This window comes from Cibotium barometz, chromosome 55 (genome assembly GCF_041138505.1).
Source record: "Cibotium barometz isolate CiBa-2024 chromosome 55, ASM4113850v1, whole genome shotgun sequence".
NCBI lineage: Eukaryota > Viridiplantae > Streptophyta > Polypodiopsida > Cyatheales > Cibotiaceae > Cibotium > Cibotium barometz.
In genome coordinates, this window is record NC_141100.1 from 38,165,230 (window position 1) to 38,190,848 (window position 25,619).

The 25,619-nt window shown below is 41.7% G+C and overlaps 1 protein-coding gene and 1 pseudogene across 4 annotated transcripts; one reads left to right on the plus strand and one right to left on the minus strand.

The window, feature by feature from the left end:
• Window positions 1-3,319: 3,319 nt before the first annotated feature.
• LOC147607721 (threonine--tRNA ligase, mitochondrial 1-like) lies at window positions 3,320-9,446 on the minus strand. Of its 4 annotated transcripts, none has more exons than XR_015264735.1 (5): window positions 7,888-8,342; window positions 5,768-5,923; window positions 5,504-5,655; window positions 4,022-5,309; window positions 3,320-3,835 (listed from the first exon to the last, which is right to left on the minus strand). XR_015264735.1 is itself a non-coding variant. In XM_086790561.1 (5 exons), the coding sequence occupies exons 2-5, from the start codon at window positions 7,985-7,987 to the stop codon at window positions 5,268-5,270; spliced, it is 450 nt and encodes a 149-aa protein (XP_086646687.1). In that variant the 5' UTR covers window positions 7,988-8,010; window positions 9,429-9,446; the 3' UTR covers window positions 3,916-5,267. The 4 variants fall into 4 exon arrangements, 3 of the variants coding, with proteins under 3 accessions (XP_086646689.1, XP_086646687.1, XP_086646688.1); XM_086790561.1 differs by lacking the exon at window positions 3,320-3,835 and adding an exon at window positions 9,429-9,446 and having other exon boundaries at window positions 3,916-5,309; window positions 7,888-8,010; XM_086790563.1 differs by having other exon boundaries at window positions 3,320-5,309; window positions 5,597-5,666; window positions 7,888-8,351.
• On the plus strand, window positions 4,172-5,035 carry LOC147607722 (receptor-like protein kinase THESEUS 1; annotated as a pseudogene).
• Window positions 9,447-25,619: the final 16,173 nt, after the last annotated feature.

Sequence of the window (25,619 nt, forward strand, 5' to 3'; positions counted from 1 at the left end):
CCTTCAATTCCTACAACGCACAGTTGGGAAGTCGTATATGATTCTTAAAAATCCCTCACGCGTTATGAGCTCCCACCATACTCATCAGGGGCCTCCTCATCCTATACCCACCCTACCATTTGCAGATAGAGGTTATCCAAGCCACAAGTATCATATAGTTTGATGACTCGCATGTGGCTTTTCCAATGGAGTACCCCCTCGAAGAAGCCACAACCACCAAAGCTTTTTTCCACTTCAAACACCTTGATGGCACCGACTCAGATGAAGACAACATTGACAACAACGACGACGACAACGACAACGACGACGACGAAGGAGCCCCAGGCACCCATCTCCCTTAGCAACCCGCATCTCCATCTCCCCCCCCCATCATCCTCCTCCTCCCAGCTCCTCTCACCCTAGCACAACCACCCAACCACCCCCACCACACTTACTCTCTTCCCCTCACAGTCCTCTACACCCCCCCATTTCACCACTCCACCTCCCTCACCTACCACTTTAACCCTCAACTTAGGCCTCCCCAAATCCATAACTCATTTACCATCAACATTGACCAAACCACCACAAGAGAACGCAAAGATCAACCCTGTGCTCAACCCCCTCAATTGGCGCAATCCACTTAGTCGTGCCATACACGGAGTTCGAGTAGGCCATACAAATCCTACTCAGTACAACTCCAGGAGGAGGTACCCATCACTAGTCACCAACCGCATGTACGTCCACGTCTTACGACCATACCTCGACACCAAGCATCGTGGCTGGAAGCACAAGCACCCCCCGTCGACAATGCAACAACTACCATAGGCCCTCACCGCTACTCGCCCCATCACGTTTGACCTCATGGGCGAGCAGTCGGCCTACCGGCATCCATGCCTTCTCAAACCATATATACGAGACCAGTACTCTAAAACATCGTACTAGGTCCCGATCAACCTCAAGTATCTACCGATCCGCGACTATTGGGCATAGAATCTCTTTCATGAAGAGCAAGCCAAGAACCCAAAACTCCTTTACAACTTTCCATGGTTCGCTCCTTTGACACCAGAGAACTCGAGCACCATGCTCAACCACCTCAATGACTTCAACAACAAATACGAGCAAGTGCCAGATTCCACTGTGATCGCCACAATCATATTCTTCAATCTTATAATCACTTTGTTGGAGTCCTTCCCAGATTGGAGCCTTTACCACAAAGACACTCAAGGCTTGGCCTTCGACATCAACAAAGGCCTAACACTGAAACAACTATTTGGCGACTACGAGTTCTAACGAATGCCTGCCTCACACCTCCAAACTTTCAAAGATATAATGGAGACAACCTTTTGGACGAGTTACAAAGTCTTCCATTATGCCCCCCACATTCTACCTTGCGACGTGACTTCGATTGCACGTACTCAATCTACTACCGTTGCCAGCTCCAAGGACAAACCTGAGTTAAGGAGAGAATATGTTAACCACTTTGGTTAACATCATTTTTCAAGCGTGATTAGTTACACTTCTTGTAATCTACCATTTTGTAACCGCGCTAAGTACTTATTGATAAAAAGATATATGGGATGACTAAGCTTAAGACTTGTGTAATGCCAATTGTAGTGAGCTAGATATACATAGAGCTAAGAAGCCAATTTTAGGCTCTCAATTGTAAACGGGTGGCTTGCCATTGTAAAACGTGAGCTCATGTATATAAATGATTTAATGGAATATGAAAACCAAAAATCCCATTTGTCTCAATTGAGTCTGTCTCTCTCTCTCTCTCTCTCTCTCTCTCTCGCTCGCTCGCTCGCTTATGGTTGCTTGATTGTTGTGTATGCATGGAGTGGATGGTGTTAGTCTATCTTTTCTTCTCGTCTCTCTTTTCTCGTCTTTCTGTCATCTTGCATGCACATTGGCATTGAGTGAAAGTAGAGCTCTCCATAGCTTCCTTCTTCTTTGCTCATTACCTCATTTGTGAATCTCCACTTGTGACACGAGTGGTGGTGGAGTGATCCCCTAGCGGCCTCACATAGGGTTGTGGCTAAATGCAAGTCTCCGAATCAACCCTTGAATGGTTTCATGCTCTTCTTCTCTCCCTTTCTTGTGCTAGGTAGTATGTTTTGGTTAACAAAGGATTTGGACGAGCTATAGTATTTCTCAGGTATAGAGGTGATGAGATCAACTCATGGCATTTTGTTGTTATAGAGACAATATAGCTTAGACATGTTGTCCAAGTATGGTATAACATGTAAGCCTATTTCAGTACCATTGTGGGGAAAGAACACAAAAATAACCATTACTAGACCAGATTTGAGCTATGTTGTTGGACTTATGAGTCAATTTATACAAGCCCTCAAGAAGCTTTACTTGGATGTGGCTAGACGGATTCTTAAGCACATAAAGTCTAGAATTAATTATGGACTTTTCTACGAGACTGACACAAAGATACAACTACATAAGTACACAAATGTGATGCTGATAATGCCGCAAACATGAGATCTCCCAACGACTTTTTGTTTTCTTTTATAAGTGCTGCTATAAAGAGTAACAAGAAATAACCGATAGTTACCTTGTCAAGTATAGAGACAGAGTACAAGGACACTACTATGGCAGCTTGTAAGTTTCAAAAGCTACTTGGTGATATGGGTGAGCGTGTGTGGATAGACTAGTTGTAATTTATTGTGACAACAAGAGTAGCATACAATTGGAGACGAGTAACCCAGCTAGGACTAAGCACATTGAGATACATTATCACTTTGTGAGAGAGAAGGTTCTAGTAGCACGTCATGTTCAACACAGAGGATCAAGTGACTGAATCTTCACAAAGACATGATTGGGTAAAGAGACAATGCAGCTTACTTGGAATAGAGTGTGTGGAGTTGAGCTCGAGGAAGAGTGTTGAGATATTGAGCTCAACTAGTGCTACAGACACTGATGACCCGTCGGGGTGATAACTTCTACACTTATGCCACTAGCACAGTTGATGACATTATGGTAGATATGCCATCAATAGTGGAAACCAAGCTATGTTTGCATTACTAGGAATACCAAGATCAAAGCTGCAATCCTAACAAGTCCACTTTTTGGTGGAAATGATCTCTTTAACATATAAATTGTCTAATCATGTGGTTCGGATGGGTGTTGGCAGTTAACCGAAGTGTCTCTATTCCATGGGTGGCTTTGGTCAGGAAACCAAGAAGCTATCGCACAGAGCTCAATTATCCCCCAACAATACAAGGAGCTTTTAAGCATTCTCTATCAGGAAAAAAAAAAAGACAATTTCCTAGTTACAAATGAACATAACTAGTAAAAGTGCAAACTAGAGAAAATAGAACACTTACTAGATAGACTAACTAGGAAATCTACTTGATATAGGGATCATACAAAGCATAATGATGCTACCTATTAGGTTCCAAGTGTTCATCATCTTTCACTCAAACACTCATGGCAAGTTTCCATGCCACATCCTCAATCACATTGGAGAGGAACCTGCATTCATTCGGACTACATCCAACCGAATGATACATTGCTAGGTGATGAAATCCTATGTTGCTTTCAAACAGTCCTCCATGAGATCTGCACTTTCTAACTTACTTGGTGCAAGTATACTTTCCAATTTTTTAAGCTCTTCTTTACAATCACATCACCTACAAAAGCAGCATTGTTAGTAGCTAAAGCTTCCCTCCTTGTAGACTTCACATGTATTTCTCAGCCCTTGTTTGTGGCGTCGCTGTCTTTCTCAACCCTAGTTTGTGGCACCGCTGAATCACTAGGGCAGATTGAATGCTTACCTCCGTTATGCGCCTTAGCTTTTGTTGCAAGAGAAATGACACTCTAACATAGAGGAGGATCCCTCTTAAACCTACACCAAATCGATTCAATCTACACCAAGTCATCTCATGTGTATTAATCTACACCATATAGACTCAAAAACACATGATAAGACTATGCATGGTAATAAAATCCTTTGTATGGTAATGATATGCTACATTTAAGAGGGGAGAAATGGAGTTCATATATAACAAATGGAGAGCTAAAGGAGACATACCTTTCCTTCACCAATTGATGGTCTAGAAGCTACATGAAAAGGGGTTGCTCCTCTGAATTTGCCATATGGGCAAGCTAGTTCAATGAAGACATGTCTAGGAAAAAAGAGAGAAAAGTAAGACAACTACATAGAATCCCAGGCTCGCAGTCAATGGTGAGAAAGCTGTCAATGATATCTCACAAGAGTGGCACCGGCAGCTACGTTTCCTCTGCCCCATCCAACAATTGCAAGTACTTCACTTTCTCTGAAATTCTTGAGATGACAAACAATTTTGATGAAGGCTTTGTGGTGGGAGTGGGGGGTTTTGGCAAGGTCTACAAGGGAGTGCTAGAAGACAGAACCATTATTGTCGTTAAGAGGGGCAACCCAACTTTTGAACAAGGGATGACCGAATTTCAGACAAAAATTGAGCTTTTGTCGAAGCTTTGGCATCGGTATCTGGTCTCTCTCATCAGCTTCTGTGAAGATCACTCTAAAATAATCACGTTATATGACTACATGGCTAATGGCCCCCTAAGGGGTCATCTCTATGGTTCTATCTTGCCATCTCTCATGAAAACAGAGGCTGGACATACGCACTGGGGTTGCCCGAGGCCTTGACTATCTGCACACCGGTACCGCCCATGGCATTATCCATCACGATGTCAAGACCACCAACATCTTGCTGGATGAGAAATTTGTAGCCAAGGTGTCGGATTTTGGGCTTTCCAAGACCATGGGCCATCCCTTGATCACACCCATGTCAGCACAGCAGTGAAGGGCATCTTTAGGTATCTTGATCCCGAGTATTTCCGCCCCGGTGGCAGCTTACAGAGAAATTGGATGTGTACTCTTTTGGCGTGGTGGTATTGGAGGTTCTGTGTGCACGGCCAGCCAATCAACCCTACACTCCCTAGGGAGCAAGTGAACATGGCAGAGTGGGCAATGCATTGGCAAAAGAAAGGCATGCTCCTTGAGCCTTACCTCATGCCCATCGGAGACGGTTCATGCCACTATCCAAGAATACCTCATTAAGGTGGTGCATGATAGACTTACATTACATACAATAACAATCATTAAGTTGGCCCGTTGAGACATGTCATGCCACACTCATTTACTGACCAAACCCACTTCAGCTCTTTTCACAACAGCTGCCTGCAAAGTCACCTCAATATCCATTCTCAACACATGGCTCTTGTTGGTGGTGGTGCTGTTGTTGAAGTAGAACTGTTGAAGCGGCCATTTATTCCACATGGTTATGCATCATCTACCATAGCCTCTTCACACAGATCTGCCCATGATGATCCTTCTGCAAACGCACAGACAAGCACACACACACATACACACAGATTAATCACAACCCGACCACAAACCAACTACACCACAAGCATGGACTACAACCTTAGTACACCATATGAATGGACAACCATACAAGAAAATGCACTAGTGCAATGTCAAATGCACAAAACTTTCATACATAAAAAGCTTCAAAAGTCCACTCACCTTGCAACCTATGATCTCTAGCATGCAACCTCTGATCTCTTGCATAAGGCCCTGATGCCCTTCTCTAACATATACAAGTGGTACAAAATGTACCTTTTTTTCAAGCTTTCTATCAGAACCGTGCACGTCAAAGTAAATCTTGCCTCGTGTATCTGTTCACAAACTTGGAAAACACAGTGCCACCCTACATTAAATACAAGTTCTCATATAACAAGAAAGGTGAGTTTGAATCTACTTATGATCTTGAGCCTCTAGACCCCCTACCTGAAGGGCATAACTGATGAACCTTGCAGATACAGGGCAGCCATAATGGCCACTTTCTGACATAATATTCAAGCAGCATGGCAAGCATCCGCTCCACTAATCCTAATACTGCTCTATGAATCATGACAGCCCTCTCCCTTTTGGCCTCATCCTCCCCTGAATATGAAAAATCAAAACGTTGTGGAAGTTGGAAGTCCAACTCAAATGAGAGACTTGATGAAATAAGATATACGAAATGGCTGTACACATCAAAAGCATCTTATCATGAAAACCATTGGTCAATTGAAATGAGATGAAAAAGACATGACCATGTGTATGGCTTTATGTGCTAAACAAAGAATTACTTTCACTTAAAAAACAAGAAAAAAAATATCTAACAAAGAGCTAGCACACTTCCAAAAAAGGTCATAGTACTGTATAAAGAATGGGTGCAATTATAGCTGTGTAATGTGCATCCAATTGTACACTTGCAAGTTGGTCAAAATAATGCATGGGCAGTCTCCAATGGTGTCTTGCAAGGTGACAACCCAATCAACTTTGCATTGCCCCTCCTCATCATACAAGTTGCCATTGTGCTCCTTGTCACCAGAACCATGGCATTGCTCTTTAAACCATTTTGCCAACCGCGATTTCTAGTAGAAATCAGCGTACGTTGGTGTCAAAAGATGGTCATATTTCACAGTTTTGTGTATCGGCTTACTGCAACTAACAAAAAATATAGCTCTCATTGATACTATAACCACTATGGGTTTGCTCTTCTTCTTATTCATGGTTGGCCTGGATCTAAATGAGATTTAAAAAAAGTGGAAAATTTGCTCTCATCATAGCCTTATCAGGCATAAGTTTACCATTCATAAGCAGGGTTGGCATTGCCAGTCTTCTCCACAAATCACTCTCTGTTGGGTGTCCCATTATCCATCACTACATTCCCTGTGCTAGTGAGGATAATGGCAGAAAGAAAGTTGCTCACCTCCTCTATGAGATAGGACCTCCTCTATCATGACCTTAAGCAAAGCAAGGAATGAGGATGACAAAATGCATGCCTCCACCCATGAGGAAAACATCCTCATCATGTTCGAGGCGTATGGCAGGATCTCTAAAGTCTCTTAAGCAAAGCAAGGAATGAGAATGGCAAATCATGTATCAAGAAGCACATATTATATCATCAATCATTCATCAAGCACATTGTGAGGTCATTGGTAGATCAAGTATGAGGAAGCCATGGTATATGCAAGAGAGCAGAGGATGCATGGTTACATATGTAAGAGATTAGAGGAGGAGACATGCCTACCTGTGAGGGAAGGTCTTGTGCTTAGTCATGGGGACATCACCATATACCTGGCCTAGCTGAGATGTTTCCATGGGGAAGCCCACCACACCATCTTCATGAGCAGGTGGAAACTTCTCACTCTTGCTCTTTACTTGTGACACTGGGCTATCATACGCCGCCTCACATAGTGGACGAATACTGGGTCCAACTCAAATGAGAAAGTCTGAAATCGCTAAATGCATGTCACATGCCAATAGACCTCATAACAAAAAATATAATAGCAGCCATCATGTAGCCAATCTTAACATCAAGGGCACCCTAGATAATATCCAGTATAATGTAACACTAATAGGGAGACCACACCTCAAAAACTTTGAAGTTTTTTCTTTTACATCCTTAGAATTAATGAAGCTGCAAAAAATAAGAAACAAAAGCAAGCCTAAAATGGATAAAAGAAAAGAGAGACAAGAAAACAATCCCAAAACTGAGGTAAGGTGAGTGATCATACTGTTTTGGGAGAGTTGATGCGTGTACAAACGGATCGATCAAACACTTGATTAGGAAGTAGCAGAGACCGAAACAAGCAATCTAGTAAGAGGAACTAGAGAAATACTCGGACTAGAGGAAGGCATAGAAGGTACTTCACAGATTCTAACCAAAAAAAAAAATCCCTAAAACAGACCCTAAATGAAAGAGAGAAAAAACCTTATATAAAAAATGCAGAACCCAAACCACAAGAAAGACACAAATACACCTGCAATACCCCAATAGAAAGACACAAAAGTAGCTACAAAAACCCTAACAAATAGCAAAACCTAATCTCGATAGCTTCTTGTAGCAAAGCACTTACGTGAATGAGCCATGGAGATTTCGTTGACTTTATTGGGATCCAGCTTGCCGCACTTCAGCACGTTGGCCGCCAGGCGCTTCTGCAGCTTGAGGGACACCATTGCCCTCTGCACCAACTAAAACCCTAATCGAAGAAGAAGAACAAGGGCCGAGAGCCTTATACCACCAGCAACCACCATTGGGCTTCTGATGAGCTCATTTGCACTATTATACTTTGACAAGACAAAAATTCCTAGTTCTTTGGTGATAAAGACAAGCAGGCGGCAAAAACTTCACGTTTATTTTTTCAAAGGCATAAGCAAGGATAATGGTCAAAATTATACAGCTTGATTACAAATATCTTGCAAATTACCATGGAACTCTATAAGAGGCGGCACTTAGCAATAGTGAATCGGCAGAAGGTTTCTCATGGCTAGATATCAAGTGAGTCTTCTACCTCCGAAGGCTGATCACACACATGATGTCCCTTACTTCCCTCTCTCAATACATGATTAGAGTCATGGAATCTAGGTCCTTATTCTTAAAGTCATCTTAGGTCTTAGATCACAATCATCTCTAGTAATCTCTTTGTTGTCTTGGCCCACCAATAAGAGCTCATATGAGATGATAGGAACTCTTATCTGATGATATTACTTATAGAATCTCATGGGAGTCATTGTGTGGTGGAAACTCTTATAATCATGTAAGATCAACTAATTGAATGTAGAGGAGCATGAAGGAGCCACTTATTTATATGATAAAAAACACTTAGGTTCCCTATGTGATCCTACGGGCTTGTAAGAAGTCTTGTGGGTCTTATGATCTCATTAGATCTCTAACAAGATTTTTTGAAATTATATGCGATCTTACATGAGTGAAACTGTGTAAGGTACCCATGAAGCTTGATGGTTAGCATTTTTTCTTTTATCCTTCAAATCTTTAACATTCCAAGTGCACCCTCTAAACTTGTATACCTTATTCATTCTAAAGCAGTAGCAGGAACCATCTCTACCTCCAACCCCTCTTCTCCTCATGTTTCTATCCTTGGCTCTCTAGTCTCTGTTTGAAGCTCCCTCCAAGTAGTATCCACTTGCCAATTTAGCCTCCCCATGGATGAGGCCTCGCTATCATCCCCTAGAGGACTGAGCCTTTCCTGCTTCTACCCCTTTCCCTCCAATTCTGAGTTGATTATTTCTGACTTCCCCTTTTATCTATCTAACGTTATTTTTTCCCTTGGATCTATCCCTAACCATAGTCCACCTAAGATTTTCAGTGTCCTTTCCCTCCATACTCATCTTCTCTTCTGTCAAATTTGTCAGCCTGTACTCCTGGAGTTTCCCCTTTACCTCCCCCAATTGATCCCTCTTTCTCATTCTCTTCCCCATTTATTTATATGTTATCGCCCACTCCATCGTTTCTAGCGATATGACCAAAGTTTCCACACCTGAAGCAAGCTCCCAAAAATTTTCCAAACTTCAACTTTAGCTCCATTTTCCCAAATTCCCCTAGGTCCATTTCAAGAAGCTTTGGGGTTTCAAACATTGTATTCCAAGATACACATACTTGATTAGAGTGGCAACTGTTGTCTTTGTCATTCGGTACAAACAATACCGGGCCAAGTGCACTAGCCAAGTCCTTCAAAGCCGGTCTCATCAACCAGGGGAAGACCTATTATGTCCACCCTAGACTAGACATGATTCCCCGAGGCTTTGGTTGACATCAAACGTGGGGTCAAAGGGCATCGCATGAATTATCTTTGATCCCATAAATAACGAGGATTTTACAAATCAGCTACTATCTACCCTTTAACAAACAGCACATTGAAAAAACCTTTCCCAAGATAGTAAACCTAAGATACAAGAAACCTTCATCTTGAAGCCATCTCCCCAACTCAGCTTTACTAGGTGAGTTCCTAGAGAAAAATAGAATTGCACTGCTCATGGAGAACAAACCACTTTGTCTTTTGACTAGTTCAGATGAGACATTAATGCATACCTTATTTCTTCGCAGATTCTCAAAAGCATAAACTGAAAAACAACTACCTATAACATGTGGCCAAAGAGGAACTAGTGGTTGATACAATTGCCAGAAAAAGGCATATCTGATAAAAGTGTGGAACTGGAAAAATGGTAGGCTATGGGAAGCAGCTGAGGTAGACTCATCCCATAATGTCTCGCATAGGTCAATCCAACATAGACAAGCTGAAGCGCCGAGGTCGTGCCGCATGACATCGTGCCAATATTGCTTGTATCCTCTGATAATATCTCCGCTGGGATCGCAGCCCAGTGGGTCGTGGACACAGTGCTCTACACAGCTCTCTAGCTCTCTCCAGGGTGACTTCTCGAGGTGGCTATGTGGGCCCAGTCTACGCGTGGCCAACGGTGCGCGGGGTCGCTGCTGCTCTGAAGAAGTCGGTAAGGGTGCGCTGGCCTGTTTCTCGGACATGTCCCCTTGTTTGGAGCCTAGGATGTGGTCTCGATGTCTGCTCAGCTCGAGGAGAAAAAGCCGAAGGCAACGTTGGTCTGAATAGTCCATCACTCTGGACAATGGCCCAAATCCATCTCGGAAGATGCAATGAAAGTGCCCCCATATCTCGTAGTACACTGGGCACCAACATATGTAGTGCTCCTCAATCTTTGGCTCCAATTGACAAAGCAAGCAAATCCGATCCTCAGGGCAAGGGAGACGGCTCCATATCGACCAGTCTCTATCCTCAACTGATGTGAAGACGTGCAAATATGGCTAGTAGCACATCTGACTCCATGAGAGAGGTGAACGTCCATGTACCTCGAGCGGACAACAAAACCATCAGGGGATAAGTGGAGAAGATGCTCTCGATAGAAAGCTATCTTCGTCCCTAATTGCTCAGTCGGTGTGATCCATGTGTGTGCTATGTGTAGCTGAATGACATCCATCTTGATGATCTTGTTGAGCTCACTCCTGCTCAACTCCAGGAAGAGGGAGTCTAGGCTATACTGTAAAGGTGGAAGACGGTCCATATGCATATCATGTAGCTGTAACCATGTGCTAGGCTGGGCATACTAGTACTCTATGTCACCCTGTGATGCAAGTTGTCTGGACGACTCTAGTGCCAGTGTAGAGTATCTGTGCCTGGAGAGACTCCATAGCCTGTGTATGAAAGTGACCGTCGAGAGAGAGAGAGAGAGAGAGATGAGATGAGATGAGAATTTAAGTATTTTAGTTTATAATAATATTGATACATGAATATTAAGTATAAAAGTTTTAAAGCAATTTTTAAATAACTAATTAATTATTTGTGGTTTAATTCTCCACATATGCAATCCATTCTCTATATATAAAATTGAATTACCTAGATAATAGCCCATATTTCTTGTTCATTCTCTATACAAGAAATTGAATTACCTAGATACTAGCCTATATTTCTTATATAGAAAATTGAATTACCTAGTACTAATTTCTTTTTCCTATATAACAAATTGAATTACCTAAATATTACTCCATATTTCTTTGATATGGAAATATATATATATATATATATATATATATATATATATATATATATATATATATATAAGAAATTTCCACCTACATAGGATAAAATCTCTCAAAATTTCTTATTTGGATTATAATAAGGAGGCTCACCCAACAGCTCAAGTGGTGGCAGTTCGACATCGGAAAACATGGAACCGATTGTGCCTTGGAAACCCGAAGGCGGATAACATTATCTCATCTTTTTGTCTGGTGGATAGTGTGTGCGATCGGCACACCCACCCGGTGTGCCAGAGGTTAGCAAAAGCTAACATACTTATAACCTTAGGCGGCCGCTAGTGGACCGCGAGAATGTAATAGTACATCGATATCTTCATTTCAAACAGTCAATGTGCTCATTGTAGTAATGTGTGATGATTATTATTTAGTAATAAATATACATTCAATTTCATCCAACAACAATGGTGCCTCCGAATTTATCTATTTATCATGTTTTATCTTTGTTTTTATGTATAAACTCAGTAAGTGTTGATTGACCACGTGGTTATGTTGGCTATGCAAGAGGGAATGCCATTGATCGAGGATACCAAGAGAGCTATGGAAATGGTTCTCAAAGCAACTATCAAGGTGGTTATGCAAAACCAAGGAAGAGACCGAGGTGCAAGCTCTAATAGGAGTAGCTATGATAGGAGTGGAATTGTATGCCATTATTGCGGGAAAGCAGAATATTTGTTGCAAGAGTGCTTTCACAAAGATAGAGATGTTCGAGAAGGAAGGTATAACCAAGGCAACTATGCATCCACTTCAGGTGAAGTAAGAGAGTGAAAGCTGATCACCAATTATTTTTAATGGAGCATGGGCATCAATGTATGAGTATGCATGTATGTAAGGATAAGTGGTTCATAGCTTCGAGATGCAATAATCACATGACTAACCATCAAGAGTGGTTTTAAGAGATTCATAAAGTGGGTGTTCCACCATATGTGACTGCCGGTGATCATACGTCTCATCCCGCTACTCATATAGGTAATATCTCGACACATATTGTAAATTTAGCAAAAGAAAGACACTTACATGATGTATTATTTCTTCTCGGCATTACAAAGGATCTATTGTCAGTTGTGCAAATGTGGTAGAGCAAGACATGGAAGACCCAAATAGTTGTGTTGTATAAATTCATAGAAAAGGAGGCTGATTATGCATCCAATACAAAGAAGCATGACAATATGTATGCACAAGTGCAAAACATGACAAAGTTTGTCAACTTTTGGCCACCCAAATGGTCCACCCTTACTTTCTCACTAAATGTACGCATTGGACTTGCATCCATGGCTATTGGTTTATGCTTATGCATGGAATTGATGCCTGTCATGTGATACTGTGGACATGATCTTCCACTGGGATTTGATATGTTCATGCTTTAAATGTCATGTTTAGGATAAGATGTACCATTGGGACTATGCATGTGCATACATGCCCGGATTATCTTGTGGACTTGGCTTTCTGCTGGGACTTGTGCCTATGTCTACATGTCAAAAAATGCATGGTAGCCTTGGCTTTCCTCTTGGACTTGTGCCTGTGTGTACATGCCCGAAAACACATGGAGGATTGTCTTTCCCCTAGGACTTGTGCATGTGTGTGCATGCCTAAAAATGCCTGGAGGATTGGTTTTCCATTGGGTCTGATACCTCGTGTACTTACTTGAAAACCTCTCTTGGATATAGTCTCATGAATGGGGATTGTCTATACCAATGTTCCATTGCATATTGTCTTCATGTGCTTGCAAATTGAATTTGCATGTTGTTTTCATGCTTACATGACTAATGTGTAGTTCCAAAACAGGGAAGGAGACGCCCGCTTGTGAACTGTGCATGTGAAACTGTTTGTTGATATGGTTAGTTCCAGGTAAGGAGATGCCTGCCCATGAAGAACTATGCATGTGAAACTACTACTGACATGGTTATGTTGCATGTGGACAGGTGGTAAGTATTGGTCAAATTATGTCAATTTATCCCTTAGGAATTAGTGTTAATTTATAAGTAAGTGTATTCATACTTTAATAATCTTTCGACAGGTGCTAAGTATTTGTCAAATTGTGTTAATTTATCTCTAAGACTTAGTGTTCATTTGAAAGTGAGTGTATTCACACTTTAATAATCTTTGGGTGACCACTTGTAAATTGTGACCAGCCCTATGTAAGCACTCACTGAAGTCCCGAGACCGTCACAACTCAATGTTGAGGTGTCCAATTGGGCCTTATCCATTTATCAAAGTAAGTATTCAACCATGTGTCACCTCCACCTTGCACTCCTTTGCACTTACCTTTTGTGGGTAGACACCCTGTGGGCACCTACTTCAAGACAACTAGATGGTTGAATTTTTTCACTTCTTCTCTTCTAACTCCATATCTAAGCTTGCTAGATTGTTTCTCAAGCATCCAAGATTGTTTTCAGGTTATATTCTTCCTCGTACTCACTCCCAATGGCTCAAATTTAGCAGAACAATCCATTTATTTGTTGTAATTTTTGATCTTTTGGTTGAAAACCCTAATTTCGATCATTCTTTCTTAAGTAGAACCATGGGGGGAGCTTTCCCAGGGTCCCCTACACTTGCTTAAAGACGTTTTTCCACGAAGGAAAATGACAAATTGAAGATTTCAGCCTTCAAGATACTTCCATCATGAAGACTTTAGCCTTCAAGATACTTCTATCATGAAGACTTCCGTTGTCGTCAACTCTACTTGCAATTGGTAAGCTCATATGACCAATTATAATAAAGTAGCAAGAGGGAAGGTTAGGACATACCTTGTGTAGTATTCTCTTGTCCTACATGCTCTCCTGCATCCCTCGGTTGCATACGCAACTCTCGAGCTATGACTCCTGCAACTCTCGAGCTATGACTCCCATGGCATGACCCATAAATAATTCAGCTTTCTTGGCCTTTAAGCAGTCATGGAGTAATGGATCTTGGTGGTAGAACATTAGTTCTTCTTCTTTTGCATTAATAAGAGCTTGCATATAAGTAAGTTCAGCCCATAATGTTGTGGATTCTCCTTCCTTTATTGTGCACGTGCATACTTAACTCGTACTAAGAATGCCTATGAAGAAAATGCAGGTATCCCAAATGTCCACGTGCCTCCACTAATGGTTCAGCAAACACGCAAATAGAGAGGGACCATTAGTGACTTCCCACCTTGTAGGTGTACCTCATGTAGCCCATGAAGAACACAATGTATATGGCAATAGTCAAAATGTATACTAAATGCCATTGCCGGACTGAAAATGTGCATGCACAACACATGCAATGTGGGTTGCAATTTTCTCTTAGTGTAGGTATTCCATGTATCTCTCATGCTACTCATGCCCCTAAGCATGCTCATGAGAGAGAGAGGTTATGGGTGAGAATGCACCAATGTATGTTGAGGGGCCATCCATGTCTCATGTTCATAGAACATGTGCCTCATGCTTACAAGGCACATGTTTCTATGCCCAATGCATCCCCTTCTGTTCCCAAAATGATGCCAATTATAGGGGTTGTCCCAATGGATGTGAACACATGGAAACATGTTGAGATGAAAGATAATGTATAAAAGTCTAGTGACTTCAAAGCTGACAATAAATTTTTAAGTTTGATGCATAACATGGGGAATACAATGCATCAAAGGCACTTGCTTTTATTGCCTAGTTTGATATTGCCTTCAATGATGAGGATCTCACTAAGAAATCCATGATCTGACATGTTGAGATATCGAGCTCATCTAGTGAGGTGGTGGACACTGATGACCCGCCTGGGGGATAGGCCCCACACTTACACCACTGGCATGGTTGGTGAGATCATGGGTGATATGCGGCCAGTGGGATGATAGGCTGTGTGACAGCCATTCTAGAGACTAGCATAGTTATAGCGCCAGCTCATTTAGTTGGGTTCACACTATAGAGAACCCTAGTATGTATTTGGTTGAGTACCTTTTCATATTGTGCACTCTTATCTTTGTATATGGTGTGTTGAGTGTTGAGTGAAGAAGAAGATTTTTAGCCTCTCACCTTGTGTGTTCTCTTTTAGGGTTTTGTGAGTGTGTGTGTGTGCTTGCAAGAGCTCAAGCTCAAGCTCTCTTCTCCCCTGCATCTTTTCATGGTATCAGAGCCTGGTTCATGCTAAGGACTAAGCTGCAAGCAAGAGAAGCACATGAAGCGGTACGAGGGTAAGAGCTTCATCTACTCTTCCATATTTGTGTTGGCGCGACTACACCCTTGTCGAGAGGCATTGGCAAACGATCTCTGATTGAGAAGCTTTTTTCGCGGGAGTAAAGCTATAGGAGGGCAACTAACTGTCCTATTGGACCACGATTTTCGGGTCGAAAACGCGTGTTGGGCACGTTACGACCTCCGTTTTTCAGAAAGCAGGCGATTTCGAGCACTGCAGCAGGCAAGTCATTGATTCTCTACAGAACTATGTTTTAAGAACTGCTGTGCAGGAAGAAAGATTGGTTGTGCAGACATTGTGTGTGCTGCAAGGAGGTCAACAGTTGCCATTGGGTGTATGTATGCACATTGAGGTCACTGGTGACATTTGAGTGTAGTACAGTACCGCTGCAAAAAATACAGCAGTTTGTGCAGGACAAACTAGAGTGCTGTTCTGGTAAATTTGTGTGTCTGGCAAGATGTCAAATGATGGCATAAACCAGATTGTTGCTGAGAAGCTTGATAAGAACAACTTTCATGTGTGGAGGTTCAGGCTGACAAATTTCCTGATGGGAAGGGGTTACTGGGACTATATAGAAGGTAAGCATGAAGAGGCACCGGAGATACCAGAGATCAATCTGACTGCTGCAGATGTGAAAGAGTTCAAGGATTGGAACCAAGGAGCCAGAAACGTTATGTGTTGGCTCTCTATTAGTATACAGGACACCATGATTGGGCACATACATGATCCCAAGTCCCCCAAGGAGACATGGGACACCTTGGTAAAACTCTATGAAACGAATACCAAGGCACGAAAGATACAGTAGTTGAAGAATGAACTTCATACTGTGGAGAAAAAGAGTATGTCTGTGAATAGTCATGCATTGAAGATAAAGGGTATTGTGGAATCCCTTGCATCTATTGGTGTTTCAGTAGATGATGATGATAAGGTGGAAGTCTATCTACGTGGTCTCGGGCCACAATACAAGGCGTTCAACACGTCTATTCAAACTCGGGAAAACATTCCCAATTTCACAGATTTGGTGTTTATGTTGATTATAGAAGAGAAGAGCTTGGGTGAAGACTGTTGGTCTTCACCCAACAGTCTTTATGTTGATTATAGAAGAGGAGCTTGGGTGAAGACCAACAGTCTTCACAAAACAAAGAAAATTCAGAGCAACAGGCCTTCTACACAAGTTCAGGAAGAGGACGAGGTAGAGGAGTCCGTGGACGCGGCCAAGGAGGTGGCCGAACAGGTAATCAGAACTATGGCCAGCAGCAGCAACAACAACAGTCCCAGAATTCACAACAACAACAACACGCAAATGGAAGAGGCCAATTCAAAGGCAGGGGGAGTCAAAGAGGTCGTGGAAATAATGATACACGTGGATGCTTTTATCGTGGTAAGCCTGGACATGTGCAGGCAGATTGTTATAAACAAGCAGGCTGACATGAAAAATGGGAAATTGTAGCAAAACAACTATGCATCCTCGAGCAGAAACAATGAGGATAATGAAAGGTTGTTTGTTATGCAGCATGTCGTTAATGCCATGTCTGAAAATGTAGAAGCAGCACATAAAGATGATGTATGGTACGTTGATTCAGGTGCTTCGAACCACATGAAAAGTCATGGGGAGTGGTTCAAGGAGATGAAAAACCTTGAAAGACCAGGTTTTGTGGAAACAAGGCTCATCCAATTGCCCATGTTAGAGATGTGCCATTGTCTATGCAGGATGTTTCAGATGTACTTCATGTTCCGAACATAACAAAGAATCTGGTTTTAGTTGGCCAGATGATTGAGCAGCACGGTTTGCAGGTTTGGTTTAACCTTGATGGTGGCTGTTATGTTGAAGACTTTAAAGACAAGTGCAGTTGGTTGCAAAAGGCAACAGAGTGGGCAGAATGTTTACATTGAATTTAAACATACCTAAAGTGAGTGCTGCGATGTTTGCAAATGGTTCAGGAATAGTTGCAGACACAGACATTTGGTATAAAAGAATTGGACATGTGAATGTGCAGAGAATGAAGTCTATGCAGACTAAAGGAATTGTGACAGGGCTACCAAAGCTTAAAGTTGAAGGTATGCAGAGAATATGTGAAGCATGCCGATTTGGAAAGCAAACAAAGCATGTATTTCCACGTAGCAGAAATGCACTAGATGTTGTGCATTCAGATGTATGGGGTCCTACAAAGACCATGTCTATGGGAGGCTGCAGGTATTATGTGATATTTATTGATGACCACACAAGGAAAGTGTGGGTATACTTCATGAAGGAGAAGGGTGAGGTGTTCACTCATTTTCAGAATTTCAGAGTTATGGTTGAAAAGCAAACAGGGAAATATGTAAAGTGCCTAAAGTCAGATGGAGGGGGAGAGTACTTCTCCAATGAGTTCTCTGAATTTTTGAAGAAGAATGGTATTCGGAGACAGTTTACATGCAGATACACTCCGTAGCAAAATGGAGTTGTTGAGCGAAAAAATAGGCACATTGCTGAGATTACGCGAGCATTGATGGGAGAGAAGAATATGCCGCATAGCTATTGGACTGAGGCTGTTTCTATAACAGTTTACATCATGAACAGGACTCCAACTGCAGCCATACATGATGTAACTCCAAAGGAGAGGTTTACTGGCAGAAAACCTGATTTGTCTCATCTGAAAGTCTTTGGATGCATTGCATATGTACATGTGCCAGATGAGCTGAGAACTAAGTTGGATCCAAAAGCTGAAAAATGTGTGTTTATTGGGTATTCCCTTGAGCAAAAGGGATACAGGTGTTATAACCCTGCTACACGTGAGTTGAGGGTAAGCAGGGATGTTGTTTTTGATGAGATGAGCAGCTGGTGTGCTATTGAAAAAGAAGTTGTTAGGGCTGATGTGAGTGGAAATGTGGTTGCACAAAATGCAAGTCAGCAATCACAGTCTTTGAGTGGACCAGGAGAGTCCTCATCTAGTGGTTCAGTTTGATAGACCATGGAGTGGGGCAGGCTGCGTCATAATACCAGTCCTGCAAATGTGATTAGTACATCACATAAAGGCAAAGAGAAAGTGGTTGAGCCCCTTAGTATGCCTGACATTTATGTAAGGCATTCTCATGTTGATGGAGAGTCTAGTGGCTCAGAGATGAGCCTTGATGAGGAGCTTGGGATACCAACTTATGAGAACACCTGGTGTAAAGAAGGCTATGGAAGCCATGAATGCAAAGCTGTGAAGATCTGGGAGAGTGAAGAATCCTGTGCAGAGGTTTACCTATGATGGGTATGTGGCACATCACTATGCATACATGGCAAAAGTTGTGCAGGTTATAGAGCCCACATGCATTGATGAGACTGTTGGAAATGTGTGTTGGGAGAAAGCTATGGATGAGGAGATGGATGCACTATATGGAAATGAGACTTGGGATTTAGTGCAATTGCCTGAAGGCAAGAAAGTCATTGGATGCAAGTGGGTGTACAAAGTAAAACATAACAGTGATGGAAGCATGAGCAGGTACAAGGCTAGATTGGTAGCCAAAGGATATGCACAAACATATGGCATTGATTATGAGGAAACTTTCAGCCCAGTTGCCAAGATGGCAACAGTGAGAGTTGTGATAGCAGTGGTTGCATCAAAGCAATGGTCTTTACATCAGATGGATGTAAAGAATGCATTCTTGCATGGGGATTTGCAGGAAGAGGTGTATATGTTGTAGCCATCTCATTATGAGGATGTGAGTCACCCCGAGCATGTTTGCTGGTTGAAGAAAGCCTTGTATGGCTTAAAACAAGCACCAAGAGCATGGTCTGACAAGATTTCTGAATATCTTGTCACTATTGGCTTTCATGTAGCCAAGGCAGATTTCTCGCTGTATGTGAGACACAGTGATAGAGGGGTTGTGCTTGTTGTCATCTATGTAGATGACCTGATCATTACGGGGGACCATGATGCAGAGATCTTTGATGTGTAAAGATCTTGCTTAGACAGAAGTTTGAGATGAAGGATCTGGGGGAGCTCAGATATTTCTTGGGCATTGAGGTGATTAGGTCACCACATGGTATTGGATTACTGCAAAGACAATATGGCTTGGACATGTTATCCAAGTATGGTATGACAGGCTATAAGCCTATCTCAGTGCCATTGGATCATAATGGCAAGTTGAGTGCAGATTCAGGAGACATTTTGGAGGATCCCACTATGTATAGGCGCATAGTAGGAAGCTTGATCTACATGATGATCACCAAGCCATATTTGAGCTATTCTGTTGGGTTGGTGAGTCAGTTTATGCAGGTTCCTCGGAAGCCGCATTTGGATGCATTGAGACGCATACTGAGGTATGTGAGGTCTTCTTTGCATTGTGGACTATTTTATAAAGCTGGGACAGAGATATGTGTACATGGGTACACAGATGCTGATTAGGCTGGTAGTATCTCAGATAGGAGATCTACTAGTGCCTTCATGTTTTCTTTGGGGAGTGCAGCTGTGACTTGGAGCAGCAAGAAGCAGCCTACGGTTGCTCTATCTAGTATAGAGGCCGAGTACAGAGGTGCTGCTATGGCAGCATGTGAGGTAGCTTGGTTGAGAAAGCTACTTGCAGATTTGGGTCTATCAGTGGATAGACAAGTTGTCATTTTCTATGACAACATTAGCAACAGTATACAGTTGGCCAGGAACCTAGTTTTTCATGCTCGCACGAAGCACATAGAGGTCCACTACTATTTTGTCAGAGAGAAGGTTTTGGCAGGAGACGTTGACCTTGTTTATATCAATACACAGGATCAGGTTATTGGGTACAGAGAAGCTCCACAAATTTAGGGCTTCGCTTGGTGTACATGAGATGGAGTTGAGCTCAAGGAGGAGTGTTGAGATATCAAGCTCATCTAGTGAGGCGGTGGACACTGATGACCCACCTAGGAGATAGGCCCCACACTTACACCATTGGCATGGTTGGTGAGATCATGGGTGATATGCAGCCAGTGGGATGACAGGCTGTGTGACACACTATAGAGAACCCTAGTATGTATTTGGTTGAGTACCATTTCATATTATGCACTCTTATCTTTGTATATGGTGTGTTGAGTGTTGAGTGAAGAAGAAGATTTTCAGCCTCTCACCTTGTGTGTTCTCTTTTAGGGTTTTGTGAGTGTGTGTGTGTGCTTGCAAGAGCTCAAGCTCTCTTCTCCCCTCTGCATCTTTTCATGACATGTAAGCATGTTCATGAAAAGCACTGCTGCACATTGGTGGCTTACTAAGAAGCTCTCCCCAAATCCTATTAGAACATGGGAAGAGTTTAAGCAAAAGTTTTATGCATAGTTCTTACCTCCCAATGCATTAAATGAGATCATAATGAAGTGGGATTAAGGGAAACAAAATGAAGGAAAAATATGTGCATAAGTTTTGGAAAGTACTTTTGTACCTGTCTCCATTTATGCATGCTCCAGAGGTGAAAACAAAGAGAAAATTTCAATCGGGATTACAACCAATGTACAAAGTGGGATTGGAAATTTATCTTGATTACACCTTAGAACCACTAATCACAATCGCCACACTACCACTGAGCAATTGGATCTTAAGGTAAACCGATCTCACAAGGTTGACCCCTCATTCTAGGGCAAAGAGAGGGTTGTCCCAAACCTGTAAACTAGTAGACAATCGCCTAAAAGGGACCAAAACCAAGCTAAAAATGATCCAAAATCTAAAAATAAGCTTGCTAAGAAGCGTACCTACAAATTGGCAAAAAACTATGGTTTTATTGATGTGACTAGAAAGAGGGAAAATGCTTCACTTGTGGAAGCAATGAGCATATTACAAAAGCATGCTAAAACATGCAGAAGTGTGAAAACATGAATGCAGAAGAGCCCAATGTGTATATGGTTTCCCAATGTGCGGGGGAATACACCACATTATGGCAAAGACAGGGTTGTCTACAAACTTGGGAACGGCTTAAGGATCAGCCATCTTTTTTTATGTTTGATGATTGTGCAACTGAGAACTTTATGTCCACACAAATGGTAGCTACTTTAAGTATTGAAGTAGAGTCCATGGTCCTCGAATAGAAGCAAGGGCTACCTTTGTTGGTAAAGAAGTGCAGGTTATGCTGATCATTAGCAAGTTGTGCATACACATTTAAGGCTATTTGAATCGTGAAAACTTTCTTGTAGCACCTTTGAATGGTTGTGATGTATTGCTTGGTAATCCCTGGCACACACGCATTAATCTTCACAAGGCTTACAAGACCAACAAGATCACCTTCATGCATAGAGGCCGAGAGCATGTGATTGATGGAGGCGAAGAGGGTGATACTATCCCCATTGTCTCTCATATACAAATGAAGAAAGTAATAAAAAAGAGAGCTTCGACGTACTTGATATTTGTAAGGGATCATGTTGAAGAAACTAGTGTAAACACCCTTAGTAATGATAGGGTGAAATCTTTGAAAGAGTACAATAATTGTTTTGTTAAAGAGTTACCAAATGAGTTGCCACCACTCTTATGTCTGGAAGAGCATCGCATTGATCTTGTGTGCTACGTAGCTCACCGCTTAATAGGCCAGCCTATCATGTGAGTGCATCACAAAGAAAGATCATGAAACATGTAAATAAGCTTTTTGAGAAGGGTTTGGTTCAGCTGATCTCTTTGCCATATTGTTCACCTACCCTCTTGGTTATTAAAAAGGATGGATATTTTCCTATGTGTGTTGATTACAAAGCCTTAACAACAAGCTCACCATCAAGAATCTATTTTTAATTCCATGCATAGGTGACATCCTTGACAAATTGGATAGAATGGCATGTTTTAGCCTAATTGATCTCAAGAGTGAGTACCGTTGAGTACGTGTGGTGCCCAAGGATGTACATAATACTGCTTTTAGGACAGCATTTGGGCTTCATGAGTGTCTTGTTATGCCTTATGGTCTTATGAATGTTCTGGTAGCCACATTCAGTAGATTGATGAATGATCGTATTTTTCGGGTACAAGAAATTTACAGGTGTCTTCTTTGATAACATCCTAGCCTTCTCGAAGACTGAAGAAGAGCATAGTGCTCATTTGGCCATTGTTTTTGAAGAAGTCCGTAACCATAAACTCTTCATAAAGGAAAAGAAGAGTGACTTTTTATTGTCAAAGATACACTATCTTGGGCATATTATATCCAAAGACAGAGTGCGGATGGATCCTATAAAGATTTATACAATTCAAAACTGGCTTAAATTGAAATCGGTGCATGAGATCCATAGTTTCCTGGGGCTATGCTCTTACTACCATAGGTTCATTAGAACTTTGCATGGATTCCTTCTCCTTTGTATGACTTAACAAAGAAGAAGGCTATATTTAAATGGATTGATGTTGAGAGAGGTGCATTCCTCAAATGAAAGATGTAACTACACATGGTCCAATGTTGATCATTCTGGATTCACAAAAGCCATTCAGTGTGGAATGTGTGATGCATCTGGAATTTGCTTAAAATGTTGTCCTAAATCATTGAGATGTGCTATGGCTATATAGATTGCATGATGCAATTGATTTCACAGAGTGAAGATAGATCACCAGAGGATGGCCAACTTCCTCTCCATGTTTCATTTTCAAATGTTGTACACCCCAGGAAAGAAGAATGTAGAGGCAGATGCATTATCACAAAAGTCGTATGTAGCACCTATCTCGGTTGCCTCTCATGGGGACTTGTTTGCCATGTGTGATTTGTACCATATGGATACTGATTTTACCACTATTTGGGTTGATTTGTTGGATGGTCATGCACATGCCTCATTTGTGATTAAACGGGGTTACCTTATGAAATATAATTGCCTATGTGTGGTGTTTAACATGAGGCAAAAGGTTTTGGATGAGTGCCATGCTCCTCCATATGCTGATCATAGAGGCATAATGCCTACTACGGACATGATTGAGCGGTATTTCTTTTGGCCAAGTATGCGAAAGGACATAGAAGTACATGTACATGCATGTATCACCTATCAAAGGGTAAAACTCGATAGGGAAAAGGCACCAAGCCTACTTAAGCAAAATTTTTGATTCCCACGCATCCATGGGAAAGAATTACAATGGATTTACCATGACCCAATAGGGTAATGATGCTATTTGGACAATTGTGGACAGGTTTAGAAAGCAAGCTCACTTCTTACTAGTCAAGAGAAGACCATCAAAGCTGAGCATATGGTTAAGATATATCTTGCATAAGTGTTCACACATCTTGCATAAGTGTTCACACATCATGCAATGCCGACGTCCATTATAGGGGATAGAAATCCCAGAACTACAAGTCTCCTTTGGTGGGCCTTGTTCGACTTCTACTCCGCAAACGAATGGGCAAAGTGAGGCTGCAAATTCAGTCGTGTTGGACCTCTTGAAATGTTATGTGGTACATCAAAAGTCTTTTTGGGAGAAGTACTTACCCCTTGTGGAATTTGCATACAACAACACGCTGCTTGCATCTATGGGAAATTCCATGTTTGAGATTGCTCATGGTGGTTTTCCACCCATCCTTCGCATAAAGGATGAGATATTTGCAGATGATGAGTATGTAAGAGACATGGATATTGTCTTTCCTTAGGTGCAGACAGCCATTGCAAGGTGGTACAAGACAAACATAAAAGGGCTATGCTGATAAGCATAGAAGTATTGTTGAAATTTAAGAAAGTAAGACTGAGAATAAATCATGGCAAAGAGGGTGCATACCTACACTCACAACCAGGTACTATAAGCCTTTTCGAGTGATCAAGAAGATCAATGAAGTGGCTTTCAGGTTGGCATTGCCTAGTCATTGGCATATACACAATACTTTTCATGTGGGTCTCCTTTGCAAGTATGTAGGGCCAGAGCCTAGTGAATCAGTCATGGAGGATCCACCAGAAGTGGGTGAGCTTAAGGAGATTTCATAGCCAAAACAGATTGTGTATCATAAGGACACAAGAATTATGGAGGCAAACTTATTAATCATTTCCTTCTAAAGTTCCAAAACTATCTTCCCATTGATGCTAAATGAGTAGATGAAGCGTTCTTTAGAGATTTTCCATACTTTCTTTAGACGTGTTCATGCTTAGAAGGTCATGTTTAGGATTAGATGTTATGCTTGCACTTGTGTCTATGTGTATATGCCTAGGATATCTTGTGGCTTGGCTTTCCACTGTGACTTGTACCTATGTATACATGCTTGGAAATACCTAGAGGATTGGAATTTTGTTGGGACTCATGCCTATGTATACATGCCCAAAAATGCCTAGAGGATTGGATTTTCACTAGGACTTGCACCTGTATGTACTTGCTCGGAAATGCCTAGAGGATTGGTTTCCATGGGTCTAGTATCTTGTGTACTTATCCCAAAAAAAGTCCCTTGGGTATAGTCTCATGAATAGGGATTGTCCGTACCAATGTTGCATTGCATAGCATCTTTATGTGCTTGCCTACAAATTGCATTTGCATGTTGTTTTCATGCTTGCATGACCAATGTGTAGTTCTAGAGATGCCTACCTGTGAACTGTACGTGTGAAATTGTCTATGGTTATGTTGCATGTTATCTATTAGGACTTAATGTTAATTTATAAGTTAATGTATTCACACTTTAATAAGTTTTGGGCAACCAAAAGCGACCAGCCCTTATGTACAAACTCACTAAAGCCCTGAAACAGTCATAACTCAATATCCAAGTGCCTAAGCCTTATCCCTTTGTCCAAAGTAAGTATCTAGCCATGTGTCACCTCCACCTTGCACTCCTTTGCACTTACCTTTTGTGGGGTCGACACCTCTCTCCCTCTCTCTCCTCCCTTCTCAAAAGTGGGTGCCTACTTCAAGATAGCTAAATGGGTATATTTTCTACACTTCTTCTCTTCCAACTCTATATCCAAGCTTGGTAGAGAGTTTCTCAAGCATCCAAGATTTCTTTTGCGTCATATTCTTCCTCTTAGTCACTCCCAATGGCTCAAATTAAGCAAAACAATCTATGTATTTGTTGTAATTTCTAGTCTTTTCGTTGAAAACCCTATTTTTCAGCCATCCTTTCTTAAGTAGAACCATGGAGGAAGCTTTCTGAGGTCCCCTGCACTTGCTTGAAGACTTTTATTTGTGAAGGATCATGATAAATTGAAGATTTTAGCCTTCAAGGTGCTTCCATTGT